Below are 20,824 nucleotides of genomic sequence, written 5' to 3' on the forward strand. Positions count from 1 at the left end.
CCTTTGCTTACTCAACTTGCCCTCTGCATCTCATCAACTCTACCAGTTAAAATTATTTTTAAAAAGACAAAAAGCACATGGCCAAAACAAAACGAATCATTCTTCATGAGGAACTCATGATACATTCTTTTAGCCTTGATTTATCTGAGTTATACTACTATCAAAAAACTTTTTGAATCTACATCTGCATGGATATCTTTTAAGAAAACCTCAAGCAAAGGAAAAAGCTTAATGGTTTACAGATAATGTGCTTACGTATACAAAGGTCTGATGAGCAATAATAGGGAAACAAAACAATTTACTCAGCAGTCTGAGAATTGCAGTACAGTCTGTGATAATGGTTCTCTTACCATCTTGGACAGTTTGTGTCAATGCAAGCCCCGCAGCCAAGCAAAGTTTTGGAATTTACAAAAACAACGAGTCTGGTGGCACCTTAAAGACTAACAGATATTATTTGGAATTTACAATTTATCACTTCTCACCTCCCTTCTTTCCCCTAGAAAAGTTACTTTTACCTATAACTTCTTTTAGGTTTATTCAAACTAAACATTTAAAGGGGTCTGTAGCGAAGTGAGACTCACTGGCATGGTACCTCCTGCAGGTCATCCTGGGAATTAGCTCTTGTCCAGCCCAGAGCACCCTCTGCAGGCCGGTGTCTCACCTGCCTTAGGGCCCCCGTGTCTCTCCCGGACCCCGGTGCCCCTTTCCTCAGGGTTCTGTCCCAGCAGTACCCCCACTCTCTGGGTCTCCCCTCCCAGGGGAACCACCAACCCTCTCACCCCCCTTGCCTCAGTGGCTGCTGCCAGTTGTCATCTAGTCCCCGCTAAATAGGGCAGACTTCAGTCTGTAATGGCCACTCATCATTGGCAAGGGGGCAGGACTTGCTGCCTTTGCCTATCCCCAGGCTGCCCCTCTGCAGCCCCAGTACCTTTTGTAGGCCTTCCCCAAGGCCTGCAGCCTGGGGGTTTACCAGGCTGGAGCTCCCCAGCTCCCTTTACCCTATTCCCCAGCACTGCTCCACCTCAGGTACCTTGCCCCCAGGCAGCTAGCCCTTCCCACTCCAGGGCTAGAGTGAGACTCCCTCAGCTCCTGGCCCCACGGCCCTTTTATCAGAGCCAGCTGAGCCCTAACTGAGCTGGCCACACCTGTGGTCAGCTACTCAGGTACTTTCACTCCTTTTCCCAGCCACAGCCCTCTCTAGGGCCGCTTTTACTATTGGCTCCCCAGGGCAGCCCTCTCCCAGGGCTGTTTTAACCCCTTCAGGGCTGGACCGGGGTGACCACCCCGCTACAGGGTCAAATATGGATTGTGAGAACAAAGCATTGCCCGTACAGAGGTAGGATTAAGATTTATTTTTTTTAAATATTCAATTTGAACAGATAGTTCATTACTCCCCTCCCCCATTTGTCTAAAATGTGTGTGAATAAGTTAGGCAACTTCGCACCAAAAAACAAAGCTCTAGAACAGGGGTGGGCAAACTTTTTGACCTGAGGGCCACATCGGGGTTGCGAAACGGTATGGAGGGCCGGGTAGGGAAGGCTGTGCCTCCCCAAACAGCCTGCCCCCCACCCCCTATCCGTCCCCTCCCACTTCCCACCCCCTGACTGCCCCCCTCAGAACCCCCGACCCATCCAACCCCCCTGCTCCCTGTCCCCTGACTGCCCCCTCCTGGGACCCCCTGCCCCTAACCACTCCCTGGGAACCACCCCCTATCCAACCCCCTCTTCCTGTCCCCTGACCGCCCCCCTGGGATCCCACCCCCATCCCCTTTCGGAATGTGGCCCTGTGAACATGGGCGGAGGACTCAGGAGGAGCAGGGGCAGCTGCGCAGCCGGAGAGAAGCGGCTGTTTCCCCTTCAAAGCGCCGCTTCTCTCTGGCCAACTGCGCGGCCGCCCGGTGCTCCTCCAGAGTCCTCCAGCCGCATTCCCCGCGCTCCCGCCACCCGCACCGCCCGCTCCCCTGCCTCCGCAGTGCAGCCCCTCCCCCCCATGGGGGGTGCACCGGTGCTGAGCTGCCTGAGTGCCCGGCCCTGGGGCCCCCTGTTGTTCACTGGTAAATCTGCCCCTGAGCCACGCCGCCCGAAGCCAGCCACACCACCGCGCTGATGGCAGGGCGAGCTGAGGGAATGGGGGAGAGGGGAGACAGCAGGGGAGGGGCCGGGGCCGGCTGGGAGCTCAGGGGCTGGGCAGGATGGCCCCGCGGGCCATAGTTTGCCCCACCTCTGCTCTGGAACATTTTTCTATTATGCAGCTACAGCAGCCTGTACTTTTATACGGATACTTTGTCTGAAAGTTCAACTATATATTAGCAACTAAAATCTGAGCTATCTGAACATACTCTTGCCCAATCCTCCTCATCCTTCCTTCTTCATCTTCCCTATATTCTTGGACTTGCTGTGATCTCTGGCAGCTGCTTGGTTTGTGTAAACTCAAAGGCACTGCTGCATGACAGAGACGGTTTTGTTTTACTTTTTCACATGAAGGCTGATATTTCGGTTGAAGGCATGAGTGCCGCAGGACAGCAGACCCAATGTATAGGAATTAGGAGGTTTCTTTGTTTATTTTATGAAGTGAATTTAATACTTAGGAAAGATGCCATGTTGACAGTCTTGAAGGCCAAAGTCTCTCTTTATAAACAGACATGGTACAACATAAGCAATAGCCATGGCAGCTTCCCCACCCATCTATCTCAACGCTGTTGGCGAGAACCATTTCCAGGACCAAAGGGGTTGTTCAAATCCTGGACTCTCTGCTGAGACAGTCAGTTGAAGTGCTGTTTTCTCTGATAGAGACACCTATTCACCAGGAGACCACCAACAGCTTTCCCCCTCGACTCCCCTAAGGGGTTGTCTACACTGGCACTTTACAGCGCTGCAACTTTCTTACAGCTCTCCGCTTAGTTTCCCAGGAAAGTGCCTGTAGCGGGGTGAACACCTGCTCCAGCCCTGAAGGGGTTGGAAAAGCCCTGCAGAGGGCTGGGGCTGAGTAAAGGAGCAAAACCCCAGCTGATTGGGGAAGTGGCTGCAGCTGGGGCCACGCCCCAAACCGAGCCACTCAGCCTTATAAGAAGGCCAGGATAGCCAGAGCTGAGGAGTCTCTCTCTGACTTGAGAGGAGACAGACCTGGCTGCCGGGGGAACTCACCCAAGGAGCCTAGAGGAAGGCAGGGCTGGGGAAAGGCCTTATGAGCTGGGAAGCCCTAGGCCAGCAACTCCCCAGGCTGCAGGGCCTAGTTCTAGGCCCACCTAGGTATTGGGGTTGCAGAGGGGCAGCCTGAAGGCGGGTAAAGGCAGCCAGTCCAAACCCCTTGTTGCCGGTGATGATTGGCTGATAGACTGCAGTCTGCCCCAGGGCGCGGGGGCTAGATGGTGACTGGTAGTAACCATAACTGAGGTGACATTGGGATAGGAGGTGGGGGTTCCCCTGGGTGGAGAGAGACAGAGAGAGACATGGGTACTGCCAGGGGGGCAGCACCTAAGCCAAGGGCACTGAGGTCTGGGAGGGACATGGGGGCCAAAGACAGGCAGGACACCTGGCCTGCAGAGGGTGCTCTGGAGGCTGGTGAGCTAATTCCCGAGACGACCAGCAGGAGGTGCTGCAGGGGTGAGTCCGCGCCTGATTACAGTGCCTTTCCATTTTGTTTCAGGCTTTCGCTCTCAATCAGGGTATAGCCTATTTCAAATAAAATGTGCTCCAAGGCCCCCGTAGAAAAGCTGTTACTCCTCAGCACACCGCCTCCTTGAGCTCCCCAGGAACACACCAACTTCTGCACCATCCCTTCAGAGGATAGAATGTGAGCTCCTCTAATCAACAGGCTGTCCCACTGGTTGATTTAGAGCAGAGGATGGATCAAAGCCCCACCTCTTCCAGCCCATTTTGGGGTGACTTACATTGCTAACCTCATGTAATCCTTGCTCTCCAGTTAGTGCAAACACTGAAGTTGTGCCTGGCACCTCCTTATAAAAGGGCACTAAATATGTGAGGTTCCCTACACCACCACCCTTTGACAAACCATGCAAGAGCTGGGCCTAATTTTTCCCCTCTATTTTTAAATTTCCATTAGTAGAAACAGATTTTGTGGGTGAAACATTACGTTTTATTCTAACGTTTTATTCTGCTCAAGGTAAACAAATTCTTGTTCATATCAGCAGAACTCAAGATGCCTACTTAATCATTTTATAGACACTTATTCCTTTCAAATGTTTGTTCTGAAATCTAGCCTTAAAGAATGATGAACAAATATCCTATTCAACCTCAGGCAGATCTACATTGTTTAGTACATTTCCTAGCATATTAAAACAATGCTTATTATCAGGTGTGAAGGACTATTCTCAAGAGCCATTACTGATACTTAACTGTCCCCAGTTTGATTTTCTGATTAGAGGGACTTCCAACAACTATTACAAATTTAGATTTGGATAACTGGATTACTGGAGTTGTTATATCTATGTTGTTGTTGTTGGGTTATTTGATCTTGGAGTAACTGATGGATCTGTTCACTTATTCAGTGTATTGAGGATTGTCAAGGGAGCCAATGAGATCTGGATGGGTGCTCCTCAATCAAACAGTAATATAAAGCTAACAGTTTAAAAAAAAACAACAGTTTGCTCATGAGAGGCTAAATTAAAAAAGACACAAATGACACTTGAAACAAAAGGAAAGGTGGTCTTTGTCCAGGCTCAGATAGTTAGGGCCAGCAAAACCAAGTCTCATCCATCCACACTTCTATATTATTTAATATGATTACTCTAGAAGTGAGCTAGTTCAATACGAGTGATTATGGAACATAAACAAAACTCAACTGAGGCGGAAATGCTTGCTATGAAAGCTACTGTATTTCAGATGGAGTCAGCTCTTATGATTTTCCCCCCAAAAGCCAAGAAACAATCATATTGGGAGGGCATCCCCCTTATTCTCTTCAGCAGGGTAGTCTGCTCAGACAGTATCTGGGAAAGCTCTGAGGAAATAGTAGTTACTTGCCTTTGGTACACTCTTTACAGATCTGCATGTTTCCCTGACTTGATCGCCAGTCTAGCCCTGTGAGACAAAGGATGCTGACTGTACCTTAAAACAGAGACTGTCTGATTAATCATCGGTTTGTAGTTATCACTCTATTTATGTGGGGGGGAGGGGACATCCCTTTTAAAAGTGTAGATTAACATATACCTTTTGATTCTAATTTTAACAGCTGCATCTCTCTCCTCTCCCCTCCCCCCACCCCCCCATGTAAGGAAAAAGAGAGCCAGCCACTGACATGAAGGTGAATCATGCTGGAAACAAAAAAAGGGCCTTTGAAGTCAGAGCACTGTCCCTAAAGGCACAAATCTCAGTTGGGAACAAGCAAGGCCATATTAACCACCATATTCACAAAACCTGGCCTAGAACATGGCATTTGTAGACAGACTGATAGGCAAACAAGTAGAGGAGCAGCAGGTGAACCAGGCAGATGAAGGGCACTGAGACACAACAGGATGGAAAATGTTAGAACTGGTGGATAAGTGAAAAAAATTGCAAATATTTTTGTGAATAAAGGCACCATGTTTAATCTGATAGGATTTGTGGGGTCATATCCGGTTTTTGTGAGTATTCGCACACCTAACAGGGACATATGAAAATGCCTGTGAATCCTCAAGGTTTCACAGATTTGTATCCATTCTCCCACGCAGAATGCTTCAGTCATCCAATCATGGAGCAGAAACAAAGGGGGACCAGGCGCCTGGTAGGAATGGTGAATAGCGACTAGCCTGAGTTGACACTTTTTGAACCATTCAGTCTGAACATTTGATGAGTATTTACAAGCCACAAATGCGCACATGCAAAAAATCAGAATCAGCTGGCAAATGATTTGCCATCCAAAAATAGGAGCTTAAATGGTAATGATTATTAATTGTCAATGAAGAGTTTGACCAGCTGGCATATGTTCAGCAGCTTCAGCTGTGGCAGTTGGCTTCGGGGAGGAGATACAGCTGCATGCCAGCTGCCAAATGAGGCAAAGGGGTGGGAAGAGTTGGGCTTCTGGGGAATAGGCAAGAAGCAGAGGGGAGGCTGGTGGATCCACCAGCTGTTCTCCCACCCCATCCCCTGCATCAGGGGAACCACATAGCATAGAGGCTTCTTCAGCCCTAAGGCTGAATTGGCTTTAAGGCTGGCATACCAGCTCTGGGGTTGCTCTGTGGCCTGCTATGGGAAGATTCCAAGCCCTCAGCCACAGAGAATTTCCAGTACACAGCCTGACTGCTCAGGCTAGTGTGCTTTGTCATTCCCTGCATTCTACCTCCCACTACTCTAACTGAAGAGATTAATATTTAAGAAACAGCTTTCTCCACCCATTTAACCTGCTGAATCATTGATACAGACCTACTCCTTATAGCCTGATAGGGTATTTCTGAGGCAATGGACTCTTTTAGACAGACAAAGTCCTTCAACAATAATATAACAGAGAGAAGCCCTTGACGGCTAAACCACATTAAAGCAGGCTGACAAATGATTTACCAGCTGTGACATGGTGCGCCCATCTTGCTAGTTTCGCAAATGCTGTCACTTTTCAGCAAGATGGTGGGAGAAATGCGTGCACTACAGCCTTCGTGGTGGTGGTGGTGGTGTTGCTAGGACAGAACCGTGTGATGCGGCTGCACACCTCAGTAACTCAGTTAGGTATTTCACTGAGAACGGATTTTAGAGTGCCCTCACAATTACTTAGTAAATAAGGGGCCCAATCAATGAGAACTCAACCCACATGTTAAAGTAAATATGCTCTTGGTATCTTCAGTGGTGACAAAAAGAGTGGCTCAGCTCCGTTTGGAAGTTGTTATTCATTCTTTTACTGCTGTTCAAATTTCCCCTGTGGGTGCCCAGAAATTAGTTAACTCCCTCCCAGTTCTCCATAGGTCAGTTCATGGATAAGGAGGTCTGGATGGTTGCAGGTAAGAGTCGGGGAAAAGAATGGTAACCAGAAATTTAGGAGATGGATGCTGCATGAAGGGTCCCATTTCTAAGGCCCAACCATGTGTCACCAGGGACCAAGGGACATTCAGAGTGGGAAACTCTTTCTGGAGAGTGGTGACTAGCCACTCTGCTGGAATGTTATTTGTATTTAAATTTAGCTTGGGGCTTGAACATGTGAAATTTACAGTATAACATGTATAGCTTTTTACTGCGGGCTGGGAGTTGGAGGAGAACAAAAAGTGTACGGTGGAGTGGGGGAGGGATAATGTTATTCATATTCAATATATTATTGGCTCCTATAGAAAGAGAGAGACCAGCCATCTAATTCAGCATGGCAAATACTTCATTTCTATGAAGCTAAAAATTGGCCCCAAATCGTAAACATATCTGACTATTAAGTGCCATGTAAAGCCCTGATAGTCATGCTTACAGAGATAAACTAAATAATAAGAAAATAATAAAAGCAAAGAGGCCAAAGCTCATTTCCTCCTATATTTCCTGCACTGCAGTGCATCGTTTAAAGCAATTTCTGGTCGTCTCTATCTCAAGAATTCTGCTTATCAGCCCATCCAGTTATTTTTAATTTGTACTTCTTTTATTAACTGCTGCATTATTAATATAAACCGATAAGGTAGGAAATAGCTTGGTGGTGTTCTCTTGCAGCAATGCCTTACATGGCATAATAGTCTTCATGATAAATAGCTCCCTCCCATCTAAAAAGATTCATGGATTCCCACTGCACGCAGAACACAAGTCTCTTGGGGAGTTCCGTTTCCTCATTTGTGTTGCTATTCAGTCTCCCCAAAGAAGCATGGGCCTCCTTATGTTTATCACATCTGCACATGCTGTTATCAATCAGTGTGCATGCCTTCACCTTCTGTGTGGCCAGACAACACACACATCTTCAGCACCTCTGTCAGATCTCTTGCCAGCACATACCTTAGCACTGCTCCTGATAGCTGACAGCAATTTAAAAGGCAAAATCCAGTGGTTTAAGTTATTTTCCTGGATGGTGAAGGCTTTTTGAGTCAGGCAGGTCTGGATTAAGGTGTTGGGGCCAATCTAGTCAAGAGCATATTTCTATTGCTAATCGACTGTGTTTGGATAAACCTCCAAGGATACAGAAGGATGGGAAGAAGAAAAGACTTCAAAGAAAGATAGTTAATCCTACACTGTGTACAACGATTTAAAATACACATGTCGTATTTCCTGTGGGAGAAGAGGGGAGGAGGGAAAGGACTGACAGATAAGTTTTCCTACCTCTCTGTATCTATCATGGAAGAATTTGCAGTAATGAAGGCTAATTTACAGCACAGAGGTACACACAATCCATTTCTTGCTAATATTCCAACACACAGCACTTTCAGACAATAGCTTTTTCTAAATAAAATGAAAGAGATTTTTTAATAAATTGAAGGAATGTATGGAAGGGTCCTGCAGAATTTAACACAGATGAAGCCATGAATTTTATAGAAATGCAATAGGGCACTATCTAAATTAATCTAAAAAACGGTGGAATTTAATAGCATTTTCTATCATGTGTGTCAGTGTTTTGAACCACCCTACAGAGGGAATAAAATTTCCTGTTACATATGGGATGGTTAAAACAAAGTACAGAAAGGACATAATTCTGAATTAAATTCCATAATAGTTTTCTATTAGTATAATATTGGCAGGTGTTGTCTTCCTTTTACAAAATATATGGTGCATATACTAGGTATACACATCAGTAATTACTTGTAACAGGATCTATATATAATATATGTAAACTATGTAACAGTACTATTGCTTAAAATTTTATCTTATCAACCAACATACTCAACCAGCATGTGCTATGTGTGTATCATGCTCCATTCCCTGGAGGAGAAGTTTTGTGGGTCACAGACTTTTAAAAATGGATTAACTTGCAACCTGCTTTTATATAAAGAATTAATTGCATGACTGATCATGCTGATTGCAAACTTTGTTTTCACCTTTACCACATAGAAAATGGGGAAAATACTTTTTCTTAAGTTATATTTTTTTTTTTAGACAGCAGGAATGTGAACTTTGAAAGGATGCTTATTGTAGCTTACATTTTGTATTTTAGTGTCTAAAAGTGTATTTTAACTGAGACCGTATTAATAACAATATAGAAGGACCTATTTGAATACACAGAATGAATCATTTAGGATTGATTAAACAGTGATCCAAATGTGGTTTCATTTTATTATCCCACATCCTGCATTATATCCCACCATCAGTTTCTAAGCAGAAGTCCCTAATGAAATAAATTCAGAGTTCTGCCTAACAGAGATACAATATATCTGTAGTGTTGTTGTAGATGAGTTGGTCCCAGGATATTGGAGAGACAAGGTGGGTGAGGCAATGTTTCTTTTATTGGACCAACTTCTGTTGGTATGAGAGACAAGCTTTTGAGCTTACATAGTGCTTTTCTTCAGGTCTGGAGAATATGTTACAATATGGGCACCCAAGGTCCACAGAAAGCCTTAGGTGCCCATATGCTCTTATTTTTGTGGCATCTTGACTAATTCCCAGAATGGTCAGTCATGCATGGCAAGGGGCACTGCTTGGACCTCTTCTACACCTGAGATCAGATCAAAAATGTGCATTTGCACACCTTCCCACTTTGTTCACATACGACCAAATACTCAGCCATACAATGCAGAGCCAGCAAGGTCATTTTTACCAAGTCCCAAAGATTTGGTACTTGCAAATCTGGCGGTCTCTTCACTAGATGGAGGCGACCCCACTGGTTTACAGGTTAGTACCAAATCAGACCAAGGATTGGGGATGACTTCATGGTGTTCGCTAAGCAACCAAGCTGGGGATGGGGCCTGACATGCTTTTATACCTCTTGATGGATGGTCCTGGAGTAATGTTACAGATCCAGAGTAGAAGCAAGCCTGTTCTCTTAGCCACTGAGTAACTGTAGTTGTGGTGGCTGTTCCTGAGGCACCAGGGAGTGGGGAAGGAAGGAAGCAGATGAAGTTACGGAGCATGGAGAGAAAGGATGCCTCAGAGGAATTGCGAAGGAATGGGTGAATGCCCGAAGGCAGAAGTTGTCAAGTTATGCTCTGTTGGAATCACAAATGGGAGGGAAAAGGGGTTCGCGGAGGAGAATAAATGGGAGGGATGGTGTCCACAAGGCACTCACAGTATTAAAATCTCAGATCTTCCCCAGCTGGACTGACTATTTAATCAATGCTGTGTTAGAAGCACACAGTAAAGCCCAGGCCTTTAAAGAAAAAGAAAAGCAGAGTGACCTTCGGGGCTGAATCAATAAGCTCAGTTGGATCATTAGTCAGTGTTGTTAGAGCAGTGCTATACTGAAGCTTCCAACAGCTTTACCATCTTGTCAGTTCCACTGAACATTGCGCATGGACGCATGCAGAGAGGAGTCAAACACCCAGGGAAAGGGCTGGGAGGAGGAGATGGACTTTGGGAATTTAAGAAAAAAATATACATATTAAATACTGTGGGCTTAAGCACTTACTATACTATTGCCCACCATACTAATAAGATCTTAAAAAACAAACCAATCAACCTACCTAAGTTCCTAGGTTTGGGGAAGTATTCAGCATCTAAATTCCTTACTCAGCATTTTACTAGAATCATCATTGTAATTTTCAGATTCTTTGATCTTGACTTTCCTGATTTCTATTAACCTCTACAGGGATTTAAACATGAGCAAAAACGGGGGAAGGAATTTTAAACTGCACTTTGGAAAGCTCCAGAAGTGAAGTGGAAGTGATTAACTAGGTCTACTATAATGCCACAAAATAATATTATATAGAGAGTACAATTTTGATCTAAGTATCAAAAGTAGTAAAAATAAAAGGTCCAAAGAAATCAAACTGTTAAGAAGGATGAATTTTTATAATCTAAAAGAATTGTAATTTATATTTGTGTAAGAGATTTATAAAATATGGCTACTGTATTTTTGTCACAATTTAAGCAATATAACATGCCTTGTGTTCTTCAACCCTACAGAAAAGACCACTTAATATATTGACTAGATGTTAAGGCTTTCTGGAGCTTCTTTCATTAGATTCACTAGACTTCAGCAACCATATCAGCTGAGCTGTGTTGACTGAATCTCATGGATCACGGCAGGTGGTTGGCTAGTGGTCTACAAAGCAATTATAGTTACCTTTGCCCTTTAGTGACCTCACACAAATACACCACCACAACGAAGTACCCTACACTAATAAGTGTAAAAACGTATGTCCAGCACAAGGTCTAGGACACTGTGTGGATAAGCCAATTAGAAGTGTGCAAAACTCAATTGTATCAGTTCACAGGGTTTTGTGTAAACCTTTTATTAAATTGTACTCCAAAGCTTAAAGTGAAATTCAGCTAAAAACATGAAGTCAATCCATGTGAAACAATCAAATTTCATGGTGGAAACTATGCTATAGAGCCATGTTAAAGAATCACAGAAGAAACTGCTTTCTTCTACCACTGAACGGGGACCTTTGGTAGAATAAGGTAAACAGTTTTATTTCTAAAGCTAACCCCATTCTCTCTTTTACTGTAGAGCTTTGTTTAGAAACTCCCTCAGTCCATCTATGCTTCTATAAGGTCACCCATCACCATGGTATCTCAGTGCATTAAACCATTTCAATGGGAAAAGAAACACCATTTCCTGTAGATTTTGAGGTACCAAAGGAAAATTCACAATTTACTAAACAGCAACCCATTGTCCATATTTTTCTTTGGAAGAGTTCCCATTCAAATGAGATAGCGATGTTCAGCACGGGTAGGCTTTCCATTGAGCCACTAAAGAATACAAGATAGACACAGATATGAAGAAATGCCACTCAGGGGGTTTGCAGTAGTGTAAATCAGGAGTGACTCATCTATAGGGTTACTCTGCAGCAATAACATCAAAGTTGGACCCAAGAGATCTACTGCCCACACTTTTTTTTTTGATCGAGTCAGCCATCATTTGATTTTGCTGAGATTAATCTAAAATGTGATTGTGACAGGAGGCGAAAGGTCAAAGGTCTCTTTATGTTGCTCTATTCAGCCTCTGCGCTGTTTACATTAAGGGGAAAATGAAATTCCTGCCACAGCAGTTTGTAAAACCATCTTTTCCACTTAGGGCAAAATTCTGCTCTCAGATCAGCAGTGGGAACGGAGATCTGCCTTGCAGATTTGAAAGTAAAATTTCACTGTTAAATTCTGATTCTAGTTGAGCACAGGAATTCCATTGAAGCAGATTTTCTTCCCAGAGCTCCCAGTGATACAATAACTACTACACCATTTCCAGGGGTTTAACAATACTGGCCCAGACGCACAGCAATGCTGGCCGATTGGCATAGGTTAGGAAAAATAACCTCTTCCTCACCTCTTTTTGGGGTGCCTTGCACTGCAGGGATTCCAGCAGAGAGTAGTTTCTGCACTTAGGAGACAGCAGGAACTATAACAATGGCAATCCCTTCAGTGGTGGGTGCACAAATGAGTGGAGGTTTCTTACACATACACACTCCCTCCCTTGCATACCCAGGCATGAGCCAGTCACATTCTGGCCCAGTGCTCCAGCACAGGGGTGGGAGGGTGGCACTGGCACCATCTGGTTGGGCTTTCATTTAGTGCAAATTAACTGTACCTGGAAAATATGATTGGGAAGGCTGGAGAGTAACCGTTTATAGCAATTCTTCCAACTTCTCTTAATTTCATCTTTTGTCTTTTAAAGCAGCTTGAAGTAAAGAAAATATTTAAAATCCTTCTGGTAGCGCGCACACAGAAGGAATCTGGCCAAAATGTACGAAAGCCTCAGCCAGATCCATCCAACATGCTTGCTGGAGAAAATTTCAGTTATGAGCAACTAACTGGAGGGCAAAAGGCCACCTGGATTTCATTCCAAGTGGAACTAACTATTTAATTTATAGAACAATCATGTTGACAACAGTGATGAACACACGTGTCCTTTAAACGCCTCATGGGGTATTTCTTCTTTTTTCCATTTCAGTAACCATGGCAACTTTGAAAAGAAACAGTTTTCACTCTTCCCCTCATAAATTGTGTTCAAGTGGTAATGGGTTTAGATCTCATTTGTCCTGTAACAGTTAACGTTCTTCTCTCTGTACTCCCACGGATGAAGGTTTCCAAAAGAGACACAAACCCTTCCCCTGCTTCACTTTAAAAAACTTCAAAATGGATGTCAATGAAGGGAGCTACTGTACATATTTCAGAAGTTGCATCTGGTTTTCTGCTGACCTTAACACAGGATTTTCATAAACACCCACTCAATGCACACGGGGATGTTGCCAACAAATTCCTCACATCCACAAATCCGCTAGTCAAAATACAAGCACTTCTACTCTAAGATTTTTTTTTTGCCTATGGTTTAATCAAGACATACATTGGTTTTCTTCCTTTCAATCCAGCTTTCTGTCTTTGCTTTCCAATGAAGTGCTAAAGAGGAGTTAAGGAGTTAAAAGAGCTCGCGAAACAACTGTTGGAAACACTTTCTGACAAGGATTATTTAAATAATCTATGATCTGTAAAACTATAGCTAATGTAAATACAAGCAAGTATTGTAACACACATGTTGTGCAATATACACCAGTTACATTGTTCTCTGTGTCTGGGAAATGATTGGGACGATCACAGACACTTGAGGGAGCTGGGTGCCAAACTCCCACTGACTTTCAGTAGGAGTCAGATGCCCAACTCTTAGGGACTTATGAAAATCCAGCCTATATCTTTTCATGGGTGTTGGAAGGGAGGTGCCTTAGGGTCTGGTGAAATCTTGGTATGGATTTCTGGTTTGAGGGTTGTGTTTGTTTGGAAGGCCAGTCTCTGCTGTTATGGGATATTCCATGAATTGTATGGCAAATTTTGGATTTTTTTAAACCAAATAATAGTGTTTTTAAATAATATGAAGTACTTAGAGACTGGGACAGGCACCGAAGAAATTAAAAGCAATTAATAAATATATCTCTAATCATGGCACAGACAATGGAAAATGGACAGAATCAGGAGCAATCGCCACTTCAGCTATTAATCTGCCTATCAGTGGTTCTGTTAGTCAGAGTGTGGTTAGGCTTATGTATTACAAAGTGTATTCAGCTTCTCCCAATGTGCTGAAATTCACCCCTACGCAGAGCACCCACATTAGAGTAATGCATCACTTAAGTCCCACTTAAACCCTATGGGAGCCATCTGTCCAGGGCTGAATTTCACTCACAGGGCATTACTATTTTATTTTCAGCTTTAAAAAACAATCCTTTTATCACAATACAGTATATGAGCAAACAACCATTTGGTCTCTGCCCCTGACACAAAGGTCACCTTTCAGTGGCAGAATTTCGTAAGGCTACTTGCAGAAAAATAACAACAGAAACCACATCAGGCCACGAAAAGCCAAGTGCTACATGCAAGCAGTACATTTGCTAGGGCTGGTTGAAAATTTTCCATTGAAACAGTTTTTCAATGGAAAATTGGATTTTTGACAAAATGAAATTTCTCACAAAAAGTGTCTACTCTGCAGAAAATTTCAAGTTTGCATTGAAAATCTGGAAGCTGAAAGTTTTCAGGTTTTGGCCAAAACCACAAAACATTTGATTTTTAATTTTTAAACAAAAAGTTGAAGTGTTCCATTGGGAGGAGGAAATATTTTTCCAACCAGCTCTAACATTTATCACAATATTCTAATGCTGAGTGAAATCCTGGTATTGTTTGTCAGTCATACAGAGAGCACCTTTCTGCTGCTCTGCTCAGTTCTCTGACTAAAAAAGACTAACATACAATATATATTGCTGAGATAAAAGTACAAAAGAATTTAGAGACGTCATGTGCAAACAGCGAGTATAACTACACTCCATATGTATATCTAAATCCAACCAAACCAATCTGCCACCCAGATGTGAACAAGAGTACAGAATATGACAATGACTCAGAGATGGGGGCAAAGGAGAAGCAAGTGGTGTGGCTCCAGCTGTTGCATGCTATGGAAGAGGATTATCATTCATGCCCAAAAGACAACGCAATCTATTTTTGTAAAACTGTGGGGATCCCACACAAACATCTGGTTACTAGCCAGCTACTGTCACTACTACATGGAAGCTGAAGCACCTGTGGGCTAGATATGGATGGATGTGTGTGTTCCATTGCTAATTTATTTGCAGTACAGGCCATGTATCTCTTTCTTTAATTAGAATTGGTTGGAAATTAATCCAACAGAGGAGGGCCACAGAACAATCAAGACCTCTATTTTTCCTTCTCATCGCTTCCTGATTATGCGTCTTATTCTTCACTGCTTTGCTCCAGTTTGACACTGGTGAGATTCTATTGAAATAAATGGAAGTACACCCGTTCAAAAACCAGAGAAAATACAGGGCCTGTTTCAGCACTGATTAAATCTTCCCCCTCCTCTGGGGTTGAATGTTAATGAGAAGACAATGCTTGTTCCAAATTCCAGTCAGTTACAATATGTTTTATGGATGGTCTTGGGTGCGGAAAGGTGTTAAGCACCTAACCCCAACTTTACTTTTTAAGTCTAATACATCAGTCAATCTATATTCTTATTCTATACCTACCACCTTTGTATCTGAGCTGGTAAGTAACCTTAATACCTCTGAATATTTTGCTGATGGCTAAAACCTGGCTTGTATCACAACTAAATATCAAATAGCCAGATATTTCAGTCCTCACCCACAATTAATCAGAGCTTTGCTATACTGGTCATTTTTTGATAGCCTCCTATTATTCCAGAACAGAGCAGCCACAATCCCAACCAACAAAGTCTTGAATTTCCTAAACCTAACTCCACATCCTTCACATCTATCTACACTTTAACTTCCATATAAATGCAAATATTTGAAAGGAGATGTGGGGGAAATTAACAGAGCTTCTTGAACAGCCATATAGAAAATGTCTATCTTTGAAGCAGGGCACTGCCAAACAAAAAGTATGTAAATAATAATTAATGTCTCAGTGATCCAATAGTTGAAAATTCCCATCACCAGATCGGAGGTCTCCACAGTCTGACTGGCAAACTACATTCTCCATCTGCAATTATCCATTTATTATGCCTCATACCCATTCCTGACATATTAAAATGCAAATTATGCTACAGAGGAAAATTGATGGGAACAATTTGATGAACGTATATGAGCTTTAGGTGATAATTATAAGGTGACTCATAGGAGAAATAGAAGAGGACAGAAATGGAAATGAAGGCTAGACATTTTTTGGTATGGAACTATTTCAGAATTAACCGTTTTCACTTGTTTTGATTATATGAATTAAATCTAATTTGTTACAACAACTTTCTTTGAAGAAGCACAATCAAATCATTTTAAAAGCCCCCATTTATGACTTTGTATAGGTTCTTTCCTAAATATATCAGTTAGTACTAGATGACAAAAAATTCATTTAGAAAGAAATATTCTCTTGTGTACCTTGGATGGGGCACGCCCTCATCCCAATCAGGAGAAGGCTAACAAGCTCCTCTGGGCTCAACTGGTACTGAACAGGCACAACTGCAGAGCCTGCTCCACTTGGAGGAAGCAAGCTTAAAAGGGAGAACTTGTTACTGGAATGGGTGGAAACCAGGAGGAAAGCGGCTGTGCTTCAGAGTCAGCGGATTCTTACAACAGGGTCGCTGGGAGGAAGACAGCATGTAAACCTCCACCTCCCACAAGGACTCACCAGACCAGGTATAAGCCCACCACTGAAGACAGGGATAGAAGATATGGCTAAATCCTGGGTGAGGGTTTAGCCATACCTTGCCACCATAAATAAGACAGACCCCTATAGATTCTCTAAAAGGAAAACTCAGAGACTGAACATTCCCCAGGTCCCCCCATACCTGTGAATCCTGAAAGACGGGAGTAAGGTTCCCAAGGGGGACAGGATTTTGGAAGGGAAAGAGACTCTGAAAAGGCTCAGACTATCACAGTATCATAAAATGAAGATTAGAATCCAAATTATCCTGGGTGTTATTCCATTTATTACAGTGGAGAGAGTGAAGTTACAATTGGAGAAAATGGGGTTGTACGTGAGAGAGTTAGGTTGGATAGCAGAGTGGGTTAATACAATGCCCTTCTACTTCCACAGACTTAGTTCCTTACTTGGGTTCCAAATGTAAATAGCTTTGGAGGACAGGCTAATCTTGGCTCTGTTTGTGGATATAAAAAAAACTACCATACAGCTGGAACTCCATGCTCAATGGAGGCCCAGAGATAGAATAGCAGGAGTGTTGCAGGTCTGAACTGAAGCATATTGGCAGAGCTGTATGCGTATATTTGCAATGCCCTTTCCATATTATGGACAGAAACCTGACGCCTTTACTCAAGAAAAAAATCCCATTAAAGTCAACAAGACTTGTCTGAATAAAGACTGCATGATTAGGCCCAATGCTGCTTTTGGTCCCTTGCTTCCAGGAGCACATCCCTCACTATTTGTAAATGCAAACTTTATTCTTATCCAGACAGAATTCACCTTGATTCTGGAAATGTAAGAGTCCTGGGAGGACATAGAAAACTTTGCAATGGAAATCATTTAAAGATTATATTACTCAAAACAGGACTGTTCAAATCTTGTACCAGGTTGTCATACTAAATGCTTGGAACAACTAATAGTTAGGCCCAATCCTGCAGCTCCCACTGAAGTAATGGTACCAGTATCAGGGCCACACAGTACTTCTCATCCAAACCAGGAGGGAAAAAAAAATCCCATGAGCCCTCTAAGATGGACATAAGCCATCCACGAAAATAATGGATGTGGTTCTGTGAAAAATCGTGTTATTGCCTGACTCGTTCCCTTAGTGCCCAAGGGGCAATGGAAACAGTGAGGCACATTCTGCGTACAGTATGCAGGGCCGGCTCCAGGCACCAGCCTGGCAAGCAGGTGCTTGGGGCAGCCCCTCCGGAGAGGGGCGGCACGTCCAGCTATTCGGCGGCAATTCAGCGGACGGTCCCTCACTCCGGCTCAGAGCGAAGGACCTCCCGCCGAATTGCCACCGCAGACCGCGATCGCAGCTTTTTTTTTTTTTTTTTTGGGCTGCTTGGGGCGGCCAAAACCCTGGAGCCAGCCCTAACAGTATGTTCAGATTGAACATTACCATTTCTCTGCTAAAAAGGAAAGCAGTTTTCAACAAATTCAGTGTCTTCACTTAGCACTTGATGAATACAGAAAAGCATAATATACTAAAAACCTGTATAAGAGACTACCTTCTAAAGCAAACTCCTGTCTTGAGCAACTGTCCCAAAGTATTCCCCAATGTAATGGGCCAGACTCACCCCTAGGATGGCAGAGTATCTGTACTGGGGGTTAAAGAAGGGATTATCCCTCAGGTAAGGCAAGCAGCTACCTCGCCCCGAGGCTTCAACCATGGAAGGACACCGTAGGTGACCCAACAATGGAGGCTGGCTGGGAGAGAAGATATATCAATGTATCTTCAAGCTGGCCTGGTGCTGCCATCATGTACTGAAGGATCTGTAGCTAATCAGTATATTAAAAGGGTTTTGATGGGGGGTGGGAATCGATTGACAGAAGATAAGACTGAGTTGTAGTGTCAATACAGAGTCCAACCTACTTCAAGGCCCCAGGTGGAGTTGGGGTTGCAGACAACTCTGTCGTTTCACCCCCATTTCATTTACCACAGCAAGGAGTTTGAAACCTGTGTTATGCCAACAGGACTGAGTCTGGTTCATTGAGCACAAGTTTGTTCCAGCTTTATTAGAAGGTCACCTGCATTTAGCAACCAATTGGTCAGACCTTTGAGTGGATACTGAAGACAAGTTTCAGGGTATGGCAAAGAAGAAGAACACAACAGGCCTAGTACTCTATTAATGTTTTGCATGGGACATTTTTCTCCTCTCAAAGAAAAACAATTATTTTAGAGAGAGTCTGAGGCCTACCTTGCCCAACCCTGGGGTGTCTTTCACTTTGTTGACTGCCCTCAGCAAACATGGTGGTGCGGGGGGTGGGGAAGTCTGAAGGATACTGCTGAAGTTGGTAGAGAAGAGAGGAGATTCAGACGCAGATGATGTAGATGGCCTATGTTTCTTCTTTTTGGACGATAGATTCAACTTTTGAGCAGCTCTGTAGGGAAAAAAACACTGAGTAAAATAAAAACTCTACAGAAAACAATAAGTTATAACTAATGTATTCACAGCTTCTCATTTACAGAGAATCCCCAATTTTGACCTCACTGACTCCAAAAGTAATTCAGATCCAGACATGCCAAACCTGTGAAAAAAAACGCAGAAATTGGGCTTGTTTTTGGCTTAATTGGCTTGTGAGTTGCTTGTTGGCTAGTTTTTGGCTTATAGCTTGTTGCTTCTTTTTTTTGATCGGCTCCCAGCAAGCAAGGGCAAGGCGGGGAGAGAGTCGGGGTGCACAGCAGGCTCACCACAGTCCCAGACTGCATGCCGGGGGGATCTAGTCACATAGAGTGTTGGGGTTCTTAGGGATTGGGTTGTTTTGGCCTTGTTTTGAAATGGGATTAGTTTGATTTTTGGCTTATTGTGAAAGTTGGGGTGCTTATTTACCACGTGAAAGTTGGCAACTGTGTTCAGATCTCTTTTACACCAATTTTTCACTGGTATAATTCCACTGATTTCAGTGAAGTTATCCCTGATTTACAGCAGCATGCAATAAGTAGGATCAAAATCAGGCCCCTTTCTCTATACTGTCCTCCAATTTAGTCTGCAGGAAATCTCCTGAATCTATAATTAAGCTAATGAGTGATACAGCAATTTATGTTATACAATTAAGTTCAATCAGTGGAACATTCTGCTATTTCTGTTCACAAAGAATTGTTTGTTTCCCATAAGCCTTTGGTTAGAGAATGAATAGTTGTGGAATGGTTGGATGTAAGCAGCCACTATTATGTTAGTTATTATTAAATGCTCAGGTGAATTAACTGACGTGTAAGAAGCCTTGCACAAGCTATTTTAAAATTCTACCACCTCATAAAAAATAACCAGTCTAACATCTGAACATGTGGTGACCAAAGTTATGCTATTTGCAAGGAGGTGAAGAGAGGCACACAAGCTACAGTTGTACTAACAATTTAGTAGTTTAAATAATTTCGACTTTGTTTTAGCAACATAACTTTGGACAAGAATGCTGCTTTTTTGTCCAGCCTTTGAATCAAAAATCTAAGCTGTCCTGCATTAGAGTGATAGATTCTTACTCTATTGCAATTAAAACAATATTTGGTCACATTCTCTTATTTGCACAGATTTCTAATTCTGAGAAAAGATTCAGCAGTTAAACTTGATTGATGTTGTTTTGCATACACTCTCTCTCTCTCACACACACATACTCCATGTTGGTATCCCTAGCTAGGCAACCAAGTATATTATAATATTGATGTTATTTTGCTCTGTCTCTCAGTTTCCCTAGTTGTAAAATGGGCATAATTATGGGGCAGACCCTTAGCTCGTGTAAATTAGCACAGCTCCACATGATCTGTTCCAAAATATTCCAAGCTGAGATGCATGTATCATTCTGAACTCTAGGGGCCTGATTCTCAATTACACCAACGTCCCTTGACGCTGCATGTTCTAGCAACAGAAAAGGGCCTTAAAGTAGGTATGAATGTGCCAGAGTGTAAATGAGAATCAGAATAAAATCTAAATCCTGTCTGGCTTTTTTGTTGACCAAAGTTTCATAATTGTCAGATCCATACAAACCAGCCAAATCTAAACCTCAGAACCTGATTAAATCAATTTACTCCAAAGAATACATACAGTAAAACATGTTTATATATACATTCATCTCAGCTTTGAGTATTTGTGACCATGTCAAGCAATTATTATCCCCATTTTACAGATGGGGAAATTGAGGCAGAGAGAGAGCTTAAGGCCAGTGTTGCTGTCACTGATTTTGGTGCCTCATCTGAAATGGCAAAATCA

General features: G+C 43.1%; 1 protein-coding gene across 2 annotated transcripts in view; it reads right to left on the reverse strand.

The window, feature by feature from the left end:
- KIF26B (kinesin family member 26B) overlaps positions 1-20,824 on the reverse strand; it is a 403,870-nt gene that overhangs the window by 131,899 nt on the left and 251,147 nt on the right. For both annotated transcript variants that reach the window (XM_024210254.2, XM_024210253.2), the window contains exon 5: positions 18,821-19,004. In XM_024210254.2, the coding sequence (XP_024066022.1) occupies positions 18,821-19,004 (184 nt within the window). The remainder of the gene's footprint in view (positions 1-18,820; positions 19,005-20,824) is intronic.

The sequence above is a fragment of the Terrapene carolina genome, unplaced genomic scaffold, assembly GCF_002925995.2.
Source record: "Terrapene carolina triunguis isolate 2854851 unplaced genomic scaffold, T_m_triunguis-2.0 Scaffold85, whole genome shotgun sequence".
NCBI lineage: Eukaryota > Metazoa > Chordata > Testudines > Emydidae > Terrapene > Terrapene triunguis.